The sequence below is a fragment of the Paramisgurnus dabryanus genome, chromosome 1 (genome assembly GCF_030506205.2).
Source record: "Paramisgurnus dabryanus chromosome 1, PD_genome_1.1, whole genome shotgun sequence".
Lineage (NCBI taxonomy): Eukaryota > Metazoa > Chordata > Actinopteri > Cypriniformes > Cobitidae > Paramisgurnus > Paramisgurnus dabryanus.
Genome location: NC_133337.1, coordinates 61,481,274 through 61,498,448, shown reverse-complemented (window position 1 = coordinate 61,498,448; position 17,175 = coordinate 61,481,274). Strand labels below are relative to the sequence as shown.

At 38.2% G+C, this 17,175-nt stretch overlaps 1 protein-coding gene across 2 annotated transcripts in view; it reads right to left on the bottom strand.

Annotated features, from left to right (window-relative positions):
- Positions 1-17,175, bottom strand: part of LOC135720565 (cGMP-dependent protein kinase 1) — a 186,782-nt gene that overhangs the window by 52,767 nt on the left and 116,840 nt on the right. For both annotated transcript variants that reach the window (XM_065242768.1, XM_065242767.1), the window contains exons 4-5: positions 8,301-8,406; positions 6,894-6,957 (exon numbers count right to left, since the gene is read on the bottom strand). In XM_065242768.1, the coding sequence (XP_065098840.1) occupies positions 6,894-6,957; positions 8,301-8,406 (170 nt within the window). The remainder of the gene's footprint in view (positions 1-6,893; positions 6,958-8,300; positions 8,407-17,175) is intronic.

The window sequence follows — 17,175 nt, the reverse complement described above, 5'->3', positions numbered from 1 at the left end:
TAAAATAAAACATTTCAATAAAGAAAATACAACACAAATTTGTACAAAAAAAAAAAACATTAACTTTAAACTGGTGGTCTACTTCCTCCGCTTCCAGGTTTTGTGCTTACAAAGTCTATTTTGTAAATAGGGAATCCGCCTTGCCACGAGCGCAACTGGCTTTTAAAGGGAATGGGAGATGGACTCTGATAGATTTTTTTGCACGTTATGCCCAAAACACACCCATTAAACATTATGAGAATAGAAACAACCCTTTCAGACCATGAGCCAGGCGTACAGATAATTTTTACCATCATTAAACTAGCAAAAGTGGATTCATCCTAAGTGCACTTGAGCCATACGCTTTAGGGCCCCATGTCTGTCATGACTAACATTTGTTCATCAGGTCAGAAAGCTGTGTGATCAGAACTTCTCAATGTTTAACTCCCCGGGGTCCAAAAACGCTGTGCCCCTTTTGACGTGTTTTCTACGTTCATTTGTGTACATTCACAATGACAACAAATCTTTGTGTTTTTGTCAAATAAAGAAAATAAACAGGGTGCGATTACGTATCCGCCAGCTGTCTCTCAAAACACGTTATAATAATCAATTGAAACTCTGCAAATAGTCATCACACATGATAAATATATCTAAAGAAAGCCTGAAATGTATACAAACTAATTACAATCAAAAACAAATATTGCCTGTTTATATAATCTGTATTAAAGTAAAGATATGTAGAGTTTTTCCTTTGGAAAATTCATTTGGAAAATGAATAGGGACTCGAAACACTGACAAAGTAAGAAGTCAGCCTACAGTACACTAAACTAACAGAAATGTCAGACATGAGTTCTAAGCAAAAGTTATATTTTTGAAATGCTTAGTTGTCTTGTCTTGTCTTAGCCTTTTGACGGTACACATACAGTAGGCTACTAAAAAACACAACATGTTTTTGTGATACACCTCAGGTTCACATGAATTATGCAGTGACCAGTAAATAAACTAAGTGAAGTGACGTGAAACCAACGTTTCGAAAAACTTTCTACACAATACAAATCCATAATGTTATATTTTATCCTTGATATTTTTACCTTTGTAATGAGAATATCATTTCAGCCTGTGCTTAGAAATGCTTTTGCTACATTTAATTCAAAACTATTTATATTAACATTGTAGCAAAGCAGCTTCTAGTGCATGCAAGCAGTACAAGCAAAACAAAATAAATCGAGGTTACTATTACTATAACTAGGTTATGCAAACACATTTAACATCTTCTTTATTTATTCATAACATGACATTATACATTTAAAAAAGTTTTAAATGTCATTAAAATATCTTATGTTTTATATTTGTCTGGTGGAAAGTGCAGGGTGGTTGGCAGAGGCATAACCAGTTGTGATGATCAGGATTAGTCAGTAACTAGTACTGAGCCCAGAGAGACTACTGTAGTAAACAAAGCATCATGGGTAGCAGAGGGACAAAGAGATGGGGTGAGACAGACATGAGACAGATGAGGGATGGTTGGATTACTAGTTTTAAGGCTGGTTCTCATGACACTCAGCACACCTGAGAAACAACCTGACAGTATTGACCGATACAAATGGTTAATAGATGAAAGAGAGAAACCAATTACAATTCAGTATATGTAAATACATTAAGATGACGATACCATTGGGCAGATTTTAAAAGGCAAATAAATTAAATAAATATCGCATCTAAGACTGAACGGATCTACAAACCTCCACAGTAATGGAGTCTGGTTAATGAATTGAATTAATTGTAGTGGTTTATTACATACAAGTTTAGCCACTCAGAAGAACGTTTCAGAAAGATCAGTTAAGTGCTCCCTCTGGGTGGTTGCTAGGCAATAGCTGAGGTGTTTTAGGTGGTTGCCATAGTGACAAGCTGTTGCTAAGGTGTTCTGAATGGATGGAAAGTGAATTCTAGGTGGTTGCTAGGATGTTGCTAGATGATTGCAATATGTTCAGTAAACAGACTAAGTGACTAAATTTCCATGTATAAAAGCAGACAGTCAGACAGAAAGACAGACCGACGGAAAGACAGGACAGACAGAAAGACATACAAATAGGCAGACAGACAGAAAAACAGACAGACAGACAGCAACACAGACAGACAGACAGACAAACAGAAAGACCGACAGACAGGCAGAAAGAAAGACAGACAGAAAAACAAACAGAAAGACAGACAAAAAACAGACAGGACAGAAAGACAGACAGACAGACAGACAACGGAAAGACCGACAGACAGACAGAAAGACAGACAAAAACTGATAAGACGGATAGACAGACAGAAAGACCAACCGACCGAGAGACAGACAGACAGGACAGACAAACAGAAAGAAAGACAGACAGACAGACCGATTAACAAAAAAAAACAGACAGAAAGACCAACCTACCGAGAGACAGATAGACAGGACAGGACAGACAGAAAGATGAACAGACGGAAAGATGGACAGACAGACAGACAGACATAAAAACAGACTTAAAAACAGACAGACAGACAGACATGACAGACAGAAAGACAGACATAAAAACAGACAGACAAACAGATATACAGACAGACAGAAAAACAGCAGACAGACGGACATAAAAACAGACAGACAGACATGACAGACAGAAAGAAAGACAGACATAAAAACCGACAGACAGACGGAAAAACAAACAGACGGACATACAAAACATCAGACAGACGGGTGGGTGGACGGACAGACAGAAAGAAAGACAGAAACAGAAACACAGACAGACAGGCAGACAGGAAGACAGACAGACAGACAAAAACAGACAAGACAGACAGACAGAAAGACCAACCGACCGAGAGACAGACAGACAGGACAGACAAACAGAAAGAAAGACAGACAGACAAAAAAAGACAGACAGAAAGACCAACCTACCGAGAGACAGACAGACAAGACAGGACAGACAGAAAGATGAACAGACGGAAAGATGGACAGAAAGACAGACAGACATAAAACAGATTGACAGACAGATATACAGACAGATAGAAAAAACAGACAGACAGACAGACATAAAAATAGATAGACAGACATGACAGACAGAAAGAAAGACAGACATAAAAACCGACAGACAGACAGACGGAAAAACAAACAGACGGACATACATAACATCAGACAGACGGGTGGACGGACAGACAGAAAGAAAGACAGAAATAGAAACACAGACAGACAGGCAGACAGGAAGACAGACAGACAGACAAAAAACAGACAAGACAGACAGACAGAAAGACCAAGCGACCTAGTGTTGCTTTCGTCAACGAAAAGAATGACGAAATATAGTCGTCAACAAACCTTTTTCACGTGACGAAAACGAGACGAGACGTAACGAAAATGCTGGTCATGTGACGATGACTATAATAAAATGTATAATGCAATATTGTTGACGAATAAAAACGAGACTAAAAGTGGTTTACAAAATAAAAACTAAGCTAAAATGTCTCTTCATTTTCGTTGACCAAAACGAGACGAGACGAAATGTTATAACGGTATTTCGTCTTTTACCCATCTCAGCATCTCCGCGCCCCCACCACCTGACTGCAGGTGATCACGTGTGTTGTTGGCGCTGCGTAGATCAATCAAAACATGAAAGTACCGCGAGAATGAGTAGAAAGCATTCGGAGCAGTCTGCTCTCGCGATGCTTTGATATCATACGCCTCCATTTGCACGTTTATGGGCATTTCAAACAGTGTACGTGGCAACCGCGAGACATGCGGAAAGCGGAGAAACGGGGGCAGTTACAGAGGTGAAGTGAAGCGGAGTTGGTCCAAAAACCCCTTGCTCGTGCACCTAAGATCCTCTCCCTTTTACGGACACGACTCTTCATGGCAGTCGCTGTTGAAGATAAACACATTTCCACTAAATGCTGCACAAAATGCTTCCACTACATGAGAAAGCTGTAGCAGCGCGGCGATTCCGACCGGGAAGATGCAGCATTCTGGCTCCAAATGTAAAAGAAAAGTCCAAAATAAATCCCGTGCATCACTTTCAGGTCAGTTCAACAAGCCTGTTAAAATCTATAGCTTTGATTGCTGACACCACCAGTATAACAATGTACAAATTTATGTCATGTAACAGTTGTTTAAATGACATTGTGCTGCGTTGCGTTTTGAAACATTGTAAATATATCTATGCTAAAGACATTCGTTGTTTTGTATATGCTTAATAAATACACTTATTTATTATTTAAATAAACAAAACATACTTCGCTGAATATTAAATCAATCAAACACCTGTACTGTTGAGAACATAACCATACATACCAACTTTGCTTTTCTTAATAGACATCTGATGTTTTCTTAAAGCTGACTTTTAATTTACTTACAAGAAAAACATTTAGTAATTCTCCAAAATTGCTTGGTGTGTGTGTGTGTGTGTGTACCTGGTAATTATCACGTTGTGGGGACCAATTGTCCCCACAAAGATAGGAATACCAGTGTTTTTGTGACCTTGTGGGGACATTTTGATGTCCCCATGAGGAAACAAGCTTATAAATCAAACAGAATGATGTATCTTGAAAATGTGAAGTAGCAGAAGGGTTTCTGTGATGGTTGGGGTTAGGGAATGGGGTAGGTAAGGGTAATAGAATATACAGTTTGTGTGGTATAAAATGCATTATGTCTATGGAATGTCCCCACAAAACATGGAAACCAGAATGTGTGTGTGTGTGTGTGTGTGTGTGTTTGCTTAGACTACTTTTGTTTTGATTATGTAGACTTTTATGTAGACTCTTACGAACAGTCAAGTCACTCACTCAGAGGATAGTAAAATAAATATCTATTCAAATCAGAGCATCTTCCATGTCTGGAATGGATGTATTCTTGGGTCTATAAGGTAACAATAATATAACTTTTGTTTTAAATGGGTTTGGCTAAAAGAAAATATTGTTTTGTCTATAATACTATTAGGTCATTATACTATATGGGTTAAATAGAATTGCATTACTAAAAAGAGACTAAATACAATTTCACTGACTAAAACTAGACTAAAATGTCATCAGTTTTCGTCGACTAAAACTAGACTAAAATAGTAATGGATAAGTCTGACTAAAATAAGACTAAAATGGCAAGAATTTTAGTCGACTAAAACTTGACTAGACTAAAAAGAGTATGACGTGACTAAAACTAATAAAAACTAAAATGACAGCTTGACACAAAGACTAGACTAAAACTAAAATGAAAACAGGCTGCCAAAAACAACACTACGAGAGACAGACAGACAGGACAGACAAACAGAAAGAAGGACAGACAGACAGAGCGACAAAAAAGACAAACAGAAAGACCAACCTACCGAGAGACAGATAGACAGGACAGGACAGACAGAAAGATGAACAGACGGAAAGATGGACAGACAGAAAGACAGACATAAAAACAGAGAGACAGACAGAAATACAGACAGATGACAGACAGACAGACAGACAGACAGACAGACATGACAGGCAGAAAGACAGACATAAAAACAGACAGACAGATGGAAAAACAAACAGACGGACAAACAAAACATTACACAGATGGGTGGATGGACAGACAGAAAGAAAGACAGAAACACAGGCAGACAGGCAGATAGGAAGACAGACAGACAGACAGACAGGCAGGCAGGCAGAAAGCTGACAGCCACACAGATAAACAGACCAAAATACAAAACATCAGACAGACGGGTAGACGGACAGACAGACAGAAAGACAGAAACGGAAACAAAGACAAACAGGCAGACAGAAAGACAGACAGACAGACAGACAGACAGACAGGCAGGCAGGCAGGCAGGCAGAAAAACAGACAGACAGAAAGACAGACAGACAGGAAAGGACAGGACAGGAAAAAAACACACACAGAAAAACAGACAGACAGGACCGACAGTGTGAAAAACAGACAAAGACATGCAAGGAGACAGACATACAGAAAGACAGTCAGAAAGACAGACAGACAGACATAAAAAAACAGACAGACGGACATACAGAACAACAGACAGACGGACGGACGGACGGATATACAGACAGACAGAAAGACGAACAGACAGACAGACGGACAGACAGACAGACAGACGGACGGACAGACAGAAAGACGGACGGGCGGGTTGACAGACAGATAGACAGACAGACATACAGACAGACAGACAGACAGATAGACGTTACTATTGTCCTATAAGATGGATAGTAACAGGTGCACAGTAACCAGTGTGTCTAATGTTATGAGACCTGTTGGCATGCAAGATTTAAAAACTGTGAAGTTTTGCATTTATAATTAATACATTTATCTCAATTAAAAAGAAAGTCCCAAGGCTAGTCTGTGAATTTCATTCTGCTTCAAATTTCATTACATTCATGAATTTCAAATAAGAAACATGATGCCAATTAATCATACAATTAAACTGATTAATATCCTTCAACTGGTCTCTGCATGAAAAGCTCTTTTGTTCCTGAAATATTCTGTTACATCACATGGGTTTGGGTCAGTTACAGCCTCAAAAAAGCTTTTCTTCAGCACACGTGGATTTGCATAATTAAGCAGATGTTCCTCTCCAGAGGATATATACTCATCTTTTATTTTGAGGAAACTTCTACTTGCATACAAGGGATTTGAGTCATTATCAGTGTTTTAAAGCATCAAAACACTTCAGGGCTTGGATTTTGTTGAAACAGAATAAACGGGAGGTTAATCACATGCTATGTGTGTTTGTCAACATGACACATCCAGGTCATCTGGGTGCATTCACTTAATGATAAGCTCTCATGGGTATCATAGAACTACAGCTTTTGGAGAAGCACGGTTACATCTCATGTTAGATCATAAATCACACAAACTGCATTGTGTAAATCTGTAAACAGTTTAAAGCGGATCAGAAGTTGCTGATTTGAGTTAAAGTTTATAACTTGTTGACACTCACCTCCTCAAGCACATCAGCTAGTTTACTCAGAATCTCTTCTTGAAGACCTTGAAATGTTGGAACACTGTGAGAAACATAAAAGCAAGCTTCTCTTAGGTCACCATGTCAGGTTGTTTCAAACAAAACAATCATTAGTATTTGGAAACTGTGAAGCAGAAAAAGTGACTTTTAAGACATAAATAAAATGCACATGGGAGTAAACGTGAGCGAAACTGACAAGCAGATAAAAGTCTGTCTCAGGTTGAGATGTGGAGGTGGACGTCTCATGACGTCATTTAGAACAAAAGCTGACAAACATTTTAAAGACAGACAATCCCGGAAGCAATTTACTATTGTTATGCTCTCGGTAGAATTATGACTCACAAAATCAAAGATATCATGAAATATTGACATTAACTTCAATGAAATCAGCCAGCAGCATTACTAACGATTTGAACTTAAGGGTAAATATCTTTCTTTGCTCGCACAATTTGTGAATTTGCCAGAAACATATTGAGTCTGAAGATCTTGAATATTAATAGTGCACAAAAATGCAGACACTTCACACATAAAACCAGACAGAGTATCCAACACAAATGAAGCGTCTACATTATTTCATCTTAAGACATTTCACTGAGCACACTAACACATCTTACGTTTCCACTAAAAGCTCATTTCATTTCCCTGACATCTTCAGCTGGACATTTTCCAGTAAAGCTCCTCTGGGGGACTCTGGGAAATGTCATTTCTTCCCGAGAATCTTAATGCGTAACATAATTTTGTGTCACCAGACTTTTTGGAGTGCCAGATTGAATGAATATCTAAAACTGACTAACCTCTTCATGTAAAAAAAAGTTTAACATTACAGAATATGATTCACAGGAAACTATTACCTATCAAAATCTACCTAGCAACCATCCTATAAAAAACCTTAGCGACCACCCACATCACCCCAACAGCACTCACATTTTCTTTAGAAGATACACAAATCCAGTTTTCTCTAACATTGCATGCTGAAATATAAATGCAAAATCCTTATTGCATAATGCAGTGGGCTTTATTGAAGTGTGAATGTGTTTTAAAGCAGATTGCAGAGCAATCAATAGTGAATAACACAAATAAGGACGGTTTAATGAAGCAAAGCTATTCGTAAATAACTTGCGGCTAAAAAAAACTTGTGTGGAAGAGACTCAAACTTTCATCTTTGCAGAAAGCACTTTAATCATTACCTCGCCGTACAACAGGAACAATAGATATAGATCATACATAAACTCATACATATTGTTTACAGCCATTTGACAATATAAAGTTTCAAACTTTTACTTTAATGTTAAGTAACACCAAAGGAGAGATGAGTTAAAACCGTGTGATTGTGTTCACATGTGTGATATTTAGTGATGAAGAATCAATATCTCCTTTGGTCCTCACCTCTTGAGGAACTCCATGTATTCTGCGTGTTTGATGAGACCGGTTCTCATCATGATCGTCTGGAAACACTGACGATCGATGGCCCATAACTTCACATTTGTGAGGGCTAAAAAACAATACATATACAAAAAAATATTATTATTTCCTATATAGACACATACGCACTCATCATTTATACATCTTCACTATATACAGTAGATATACAGAAGCACATTAATTGTTTGTATACCGTATTTGGCTCAAACATGTGATACTCTGAACTTTAAATGATATTTGACTTAGAGGTCTTTAACAACCCGAGGTCCGACCAGAGCAGGTTCGGGTCTAAAAGGTTCACGTGTGCCTTGGGTATAATTTTAGCAGTCTCTTATTTAAAATAAAATGTGTTTTTGCCGAACGGACCCGGGAAGAACCGAACTATCTCGCAAGTGTTCATTGAGTCTTTTTTCCTACCTCCCTCTGTTTGCCAAGAGCCTTTGAGAAATTATGTGGCTGGCGGTAGGTAATTTTCACTGAGTCAGACCTGTCTCAACTTTTTAGCGGTTACCTTGGTGTTGTCATCAGATAACAAATAAAAATAAATGGAGCAGCAGGCCAAATTGGATGCAAGGCCACCAGGGTTTCTTTCTGTCTGACTGGTGCTTGTGGGGATGCAGACTGCCCACACGTTAAAAAAAAATGTTACTGGGTCAGACTTGGGTCTAATTTAGTCGGGTTTCTCTCGGGTCGGGTCTTTCTTTAAAAAAAAAAGATTTATGCATGTCGGGTTCGGGTAAAAAGTGATTCGGGTCATTTCAGTTCGAATCTGAGAATACCTCTAATTTGAATTCCTCATTGTAAACATTGTAAATCACTGAACACTTGATAGAAATATCTGTCTATACACCATTTATAAATACTTTTAAGCATTATTTAATAGGAATTGAACTGTATTAAAAAGTAAAACTTGCACTTTGGCACATCTTCTACTCCACATATAAAAATGCCAGAAGTAATGAAGATATTCAATTCAGTCACTATTACTGTATTTAGAAAGAACACAAGTTAATGGAAGGTCAAAAAGCCTGATAAAATTTTGTGAATTACTGATCTAAAGTATTTACCCTTTAGATTAGAACGAGACAATTTTCCTAATTATTTAAACATGCTGTGTGAATAACAATAATAAAAGCATCTTATGAAAAGCCTGTGAGCATTTAGAAGATAGTTTACATGACTTTAAAATACATCCGTTGAGCTCAACAAAAGGCAAAAGCTCCTTCTGTAATTGGCTTACAGTGTAATTGATTCTGTAGTCGGTAATACTGTCAGAGCTCAGGAGCGGAGACACATTTATCTGAGCTGACAGAAGAATAAAACATCACTCAACCGCATTACCAATATTACTCTACCTCTAAAATGTGTTCTCAGGAGAGAGGCGAATCTGAAATAATGATTAGATGAAAAGCCTCTTTAGTTCCCATCAGGCCTCAGATTGTGACAGCTCAATGCTGGACATTTGCATGAGCTTCAAACTGAAAAGGTTCATTGTTTTCAGTTCACTCATGTATGGAAACATTAGCCACACTTTCCTCATCAAACCTCGGCTGTTCTGACTCATAACATATCATCCATTAAAGATGTGTTCGTAAGGTTATAATTATAGAGAGTACACCACTTTACCATTTCACTACTGTGAGAGTACCAGAGACTGTATGTAAAATCTGTGTGGTCTTACGTTACACAATGAAGACCCACAGAGATCTGAAGATCAATATTGCAAGCTAATAACAGCTTTGCAAAGGAACCACAATCTGTAGGTGCAAATCAATCACATGAAACATCACAAGTGGTTCCCGAATAATGAACCCTTTATACACCCTCCTTAGCAGACATATACCAATGAAATCACTTTTAACTGTGAAAATATGAAGAAGAACAACCCAGTAACTTAGTTTTGGTAAACCATTCTCTGCAAGCATGTGAAAAATAGGTAACTGAAATGTGGCTCCGCTTGTGATGTCAGAAGGGGATCTTATTATAATAATACCACCCCTTAATCTGCACTATCCAGCCACAGATCTGCTATTTAGTGCAGAGATAAACTCATTTACAGTACAGTACCTACAAAGTGGCAATTTAAACTATCTATATTGTATTTTAAGCTAAAACTTCACATACGTACTCTGGGGACACCAAAGATTTAACACCTTAAAAAGTTTTATGAAATCAGTGGCGGCTGGTGACTTCTTTTTTTGAAGCGCACAATGCAAAGTTCATCACAACATGTATGTAGCTTGTCATGTGTGTGGTTCGTCATTTCAAAATATGTGTTCTGCGCTTTGAGAGATCGTGTGTGCATCACGTGTCATGCCAAAATAAGTGCCTGCTACCTTGAACTTGAAAAGAGACGCTCGCGTTTGCCAGATACTCGCATAATCTCATGCGTAATCAGTGTTTACTGTTAAGGGAGTGTCGTGCGTGTATTTAGAGAATGTGAGCGTCTCTTTTATCATAAACGGTTTTGACACATGTGCAGCAGGCACTTATTTTGACAAAACACGTGATGCACACAGGATCTCTCCACACGCAGAACACATATTTTGGAAAAGGGGAACCACACACGTGACAATCCGAACATTTCTTTTGAATTCGCACGTCCTCGGAAGAGCAGTCACGAGCCGACACTGCATGAAATGTCCCCTTTAAAAACCCACTGAAGTGCTTTACATTTACATTTAATTTAGCAGACACTTTTGTCCAAAGCGACTTACAAATGAGGTAACAATAGAAGCAATTAGAGCACCACAAGAACCATAAGGACAATACACTATTCTCATCAAGTCTAACACAGTATACATAGCCAAGGTTTTTTGGCAGAGAAAATACAAAAACGATAAAGCAAAAGATAGAAAAACTATATATTAAGCTCTGTATTATTAAGCGAGGTGTTGACGGCAGAAATGGGTTTTCAGTCGATTCTTAAAGACTGCTACAGCAGATCTTGTCACAACCAGCAGATCATTCCACAGATAGAACAGATCCAGAGAAGGTACGCATATTGATTTTTTCCTTTTTTTGGATGGCACCACAAGCTGTCGCTCAGTGGAAAAGCGCAGGGATCTAGAGGGTAGTCTGTATAAGTGATTAAAGGTGAAGGGGTATTGAACCAGTGTCGGTTTTAAAGGCCAGGAGCAGAGCTTTGAATTTGATGCGAGTTGCTATAGGAAGCCAGTGTAACCTGACAAAGAATGGAGTGACGTGCGCCCTCTTTGGCTCATTGAAGACCACTCTTGCGATGCATTCTGGATCATCTGTAGGGGTTTGGTTCTGCAGGCTGGAAGACCGGCTAGTAATGCATTGCAACAGTCCAGTCTGGACTGGACAAGAGCCTGGACTTGAACTTGTGTAGCATGCTCAGGTAGGAAAGGTCTAATTTTTCTAATGTTGTAGAGCAGGGCTATTCAAATCTTACCCTGGAGGGTCGGAGCACTGCATAGTTTAGCTCCAACCCTGATCAAACACACCTGAGCAAGCTAATCAAGGTCTTCATGATCACTAGACAATCATAGGTGGGTAAGTTTGATTAGGGTTGGAGCTAAACTCTGTAGTGCTCGGCCCTCCAGGGTAAGATTTGAATAGCCCTGTTGTAGAGGATGAATCTACAAGAGCGGGCGGTACTGGCAACAACTAAGCTGATCATCAATGACCACTACCAGGTTTCTGGCTGTCCTGGAAGGCGTAACAGTCGAAGAACCTAGCTGAATGGAAAGATTGTGATGAATCTTAGGGTCAGACGATTTGACAAGCAGTTCCGTTTTTGCAAGGTTCAGCTGGAGATGATGATCATTCATCCAGAGTGAGATTTCACTCAGACATGCTGAGATGCAATGCTTTAGATGTTTTAGAAAGTGAAGCATTATTTGATGTGGTGACGTCGTTCTAACTGAAACAGGAAGTCAGCGCGGAACTATTAAGAAGAGAATCCCCCTTTTTTAAATAACCAATAGCATTTAGTATACAGCACAGTCGAGCAAAGCCACATGTGACAGCTTGTTGTATTAAAATAAAGTCTAATAAGAGTCCTGATTTAGATATAATCTCACATTGTTATTACAGAAAAAAAAAACAATGATAAGATTGATTTATTTTTTTGTGTAGGCAGCTGTGTTTGGGGCCAGTCACACCAATAGCGTTTATGGCAGTTGCAGGCGCCTTTTTTGAATGATATTCTATGGGCAGGGCGCGTTTGCGCGCTGTTTATGCGCGCCGAGCGCCTTGCGTTTTTTTGCCGCCTGCCGCGCACGCGTTTTTGAAGGAGCGCTGAGAGCGGAGAAGCGCCCGAGAGCTGAGAAGCGCCCGACGTCATTCGTGTCTTTCCATTGTCCAATCGAATGAGGGGAGAGGCGGGCCTTACGTTGTGGTGAGGGAAGTTTACAGTTGCTTTGAAGAACCGGACTCCACTCGCTCACTCTCTCCTGCGTGTTTGTGCACCTCTCATCCTCAAACAAGGTCAGAGCAAGCGTCCTCTTTTTAAAGTTTCTGCTGATATGACAGTTAACAGCAAAAGAGCGCTCACGCTTCAATATTTGATTGACAAGACAGCTGACTCGGTGGTTGCTTAGCAATATGAAAAGCTGCGTCGCACTGCTCTTTTTTTAAAAAAAGGCACTGCGTCGCGCCTTGCGTTTGCAAGCGTTTAAAGCGCTTTTGGTGTGACTGAAGCCTTTGTCTTCTTTTCTACTCATCAGTGATTTTTATAATGTTGAGGCTGTCTATCCCTTTGTGATGTCTGCTCTCCTCCTCACTGTTTTTCATCGCAGTACTGATGATCTGCTCTCTGCCATCGCACAGAACGTAAGCACCCTGTGCGTTATAGCAGCTTGCATGACACTGACGTGATATCAGACATTTATTCATTTACCCCAATAGGAAACCTATGATTTACATTGTCTAAATCATTTCTTATCCCCTACATAGTGAGCACATTCATTTCAGGCACTTGTGTTTTTAGGCGGAGATTCCACATAACGTAGGGAGTGGGACGCTTCAGCATCTAGAGAGCATTTGATTGGACAGGAGATTTGATGAGGAGCTAATGCAATAAAAAATCTACACTTTTTTATACATAAAAAAATACACTCAGCATATTAAAAGTGCTATAGAATGTAAAACTATATTTTCATAGGCATAGATAAATAATAAGAGCTCTGTACATGTGACATTTCGTGAGTCTCAAACACAATTGTTTCCTTCTTATATAAACCTTGTGCATGCAAAAGACCGCTGGAAAACAGACCAATCTCAAAATAACACCAACTGTGACGTTACTGTCGAGATGTACAACCCAAACATTAAATGACACATTAAATTAAATACAATGTTGTTACAATGCTAAAAGCAGAGTTGTGACTGTAATGTTAGCGCTATGCTAGTTAATGCTAAATGCTAACGTTTAGGCTGAAGTTCTACTATTGACAATACAGTTATATTTTACAGGTGCATACTAAAAAAAACACAAACTTACCATTCTGAAACGTCCAATAACAATTTCCGGTAACACTTTAGTAAAGGGACCAATTCTCACTTTTAACTAGTTTCTTATGAGCTTACATATTGGCTGTTTATTAGTGCGTATAAAGGACATATTAATGCCTTGTTCTGCATGACCATATTGTACATCCCTTAACCCAATCCAATTCCTAAACCTAACCGCTACAACAACTACCTAATAAGTTATTAATTAGCAGTAAATTGGGAGGTTACTGAGGCAAAAATCATAGTTAAAGGAACAGTATGTAAGAAAATGAATCATAAAATGGCCTTGATATGTCAGTAGACATTAAGAAATCATTTTCATTTCAAATACTTATATCACTGGCCAGTGGTCTGGCCAGGATATTGTCATTTAAAAAGTGGAGTTGCAGCCCTCAACTGATGTTTATGTTGTCATGTTGAGTATTGGCCACCAGTTGTGTGATTGCAGTACCAGTTTTAGCCACAAGTTTTGTTATTGCAATACCAGTTTTGGCCACAATCCTACATACTGTTCCTTTAATAATCAATAAGTGTCCCCCATACTAAAGTGTTACCCAATTTCCAAATAATTGATTATTCCTTAAATTCTGTATTTACATCTGGCTCAAACATATAAGGTGTGTTTACTTAATGTGAGCTACCGACATAAGCCTTGCTGTGAAACAGCCAATCATAGCAGATTATTATCCATGACCTTTCCAAATAAGGTAACAGACAATTTTATGCTAGGGCTGTAAACGGACATGTAAAACCATTTCTGGGTCATTTTTGCACTTACTAAAGTCACATACCTTTTATGTAGAGAACAATTTAACAAATTGTACCAATGCATTCTTTGGCACCTTTAAAAAAATTAATCCGAGTTGTTTTCCAAACAAATCAGGACGGATAAGCAAGCAAAAATGATCTGCACAAGTATGAAAATGTATAATTTATCATTTCAATTTAGATGATGCTTTCGATGCAAGCATGTGACAGTAAAAGCACAGTGGAAACATACACGATTATAATAATGAATACTCCACTGAACATTTCGTGACAGGCTCATTTGGCTCATTTCGATAGAAAAAACACAGAAGCGTGCCGCTCGGCTGCTCTCAGACCAGAACGTTTGTTTAATCTAAATGTGTTGCATAGCTTGAAGCTTCCAATTAGTCATGAGGAAACACATGATTAAAAAATGTCTGAGTGCTTCACGTCACCCAGAGAACAAGACAGAAAATAAAATGTCTCTGTAAGTGACCAGATCATGAGGGATGAGGAACTATCAGTTCGAGTCTGAACAAGTCTTTTGATCTGTTGTCCATGCACTAATGAGCAGAGATTATACAGTCATAAATCTGATTCAGATGGGAAGATTGAAGAGTTCTGATCAAATGCACTTTGATGCTTTCATGAGAGTTTTTGCTCAGGGTCATTCTACACATGCAGGTGTGCTATATAAATATATTATTAGCAGTACAATTTAGCTTTTTTAACTTTACCTTCAATCAATTTTACTTTTAATGTCACGTTTAAATCAGATATAGAAATCTTCTGTGCCTTAGGGATGGGATGTCTGATTTTTTTATTAGAGTAAAATTCCATTATAATATATTAACCCCTGTGTTCAGCCCTGACATCATGTAACAACACACTAAGTGATAAAATCAAAGGCTTGATAAATTGTAAATCTCAGTATATTTGCATTGTGACTGCAATGAATGATGGGAAATGTGGTCTGATGTGTCGTGGGAAGTTAATGGAGTTCATACTTACAATGTTCATTGAATTAGATTAGGTCAAATTGTGCTGTATAGTTCATGTCTTGATTATTTGTAACTTTAATTATTTTTGTAGATGGAATACATTTCTTACATTTTTTTTGTTTTTTATAGTCCACTGCAGATATTATAACTATAATTAACTAAACTTCGCAACTGCATGTCAACTAACTCTCATTACAGTAGTAAAGGACTGTTAGGTGTAGAGTTAAGGAAAGGAGTGAGCCCAATTTATAGTTCTGATCTTCTGTGATGATGTCGTTTTCACAATCAATAGACTTGTGACATCTGGTTGCTGCAGATCTGGTGTGATCATAAAGATGTGATCATCTGCACATAAAGTTTTTATGACAATAACCAGTAGATCATATTGAGGACCTTAAACAATCAGAGCCCTAGAGCCCACTGCCGGTGTCCAAAAAGACTTTTGAGAGGACAGCCATCACATCATCGGCTCACATTGATTTAGTTGTGGGGTTTTATCAGCTCTCTGTGACTGCCATCACACTGACACCAATACAAAACAAGCAGAACATTTTGGTTAGGGGTGTAACGGATATAAGGGTTCAGCTCGCATGCGATTCAAGGATTAATACGCAAACTTAAATTGGGAAAGTTTAACATTTGCACGTTTCAAAGCTTGCAAATGTTAACATTCAACTGATTTTAAACAATTTAACCACAAAAAGGCGCTAAAGTGAGCAGTTTTCTGTAGGCACAGATGCACACAGGTTGAATGTGTCCAGTCCAATTCCAATCAGATGTGATCATCCCTATGCCCTACAAAGATCAGAACTCTTGATGCCTAAACTTAAGAGAGAGTCCATTAAAATACATTTGGCGAATAAAGCAATGAAAAACAATGTAATTTTCACTTTATGTGGAGCAACTGTTAATGCTGCATCTCCTTCCCGAAGCGTCATTTGGAATTCAACCATCCGTCTATGTGTACACGCATTTTAGTGCCCTCAAAAGTGCATACACAGAGAGACGCGTTTCAAAAAGCAAGCGAACATCTAATATTTCAGTTCTTGACAGGACACATATAAACAAAATGATCTCCACAGTATTCTTTATCTAATAAAAACATTTGTTTATGTCTTAAGTGTATGTATAGATTAGAGGCAGAAACCAGGTCCATGCTTATCTTAAAGAGACAGTAACCTCAATTAACCTACCGAAGTCTGTGTCATAAATGTTAAATCAAACAACCCAAGACAAAGAGAAAATCATTTCTGTAGCTCTAAAAAAATATGATTATATTTAATTTATACAATAAAGACAGTGTTATGATAATAATCAGTTTTCAGAAGAGATCAGATGTGCTGCAACAGTAGACAAATTTTTAATCTAGGTTAAAAACACATCTGTTTAACTCTGCCTTTACTGAATGAGCACTGTGCTGATTCACACTGACGGCACTTTTAACTCAAGTCACTTTTACTCCTGGTTTTTTATTTATTTATTAAAATCACATATTTTTATGTTTTTTGTTTTGTTTTTATTGTGATTTTATCGTGTGTCTCTTATTGTTACATTTTTTTTTTCTCTCTCTCTCTCTTGTTTTCTCATTTCTATGTAAAGTACTTTGAATG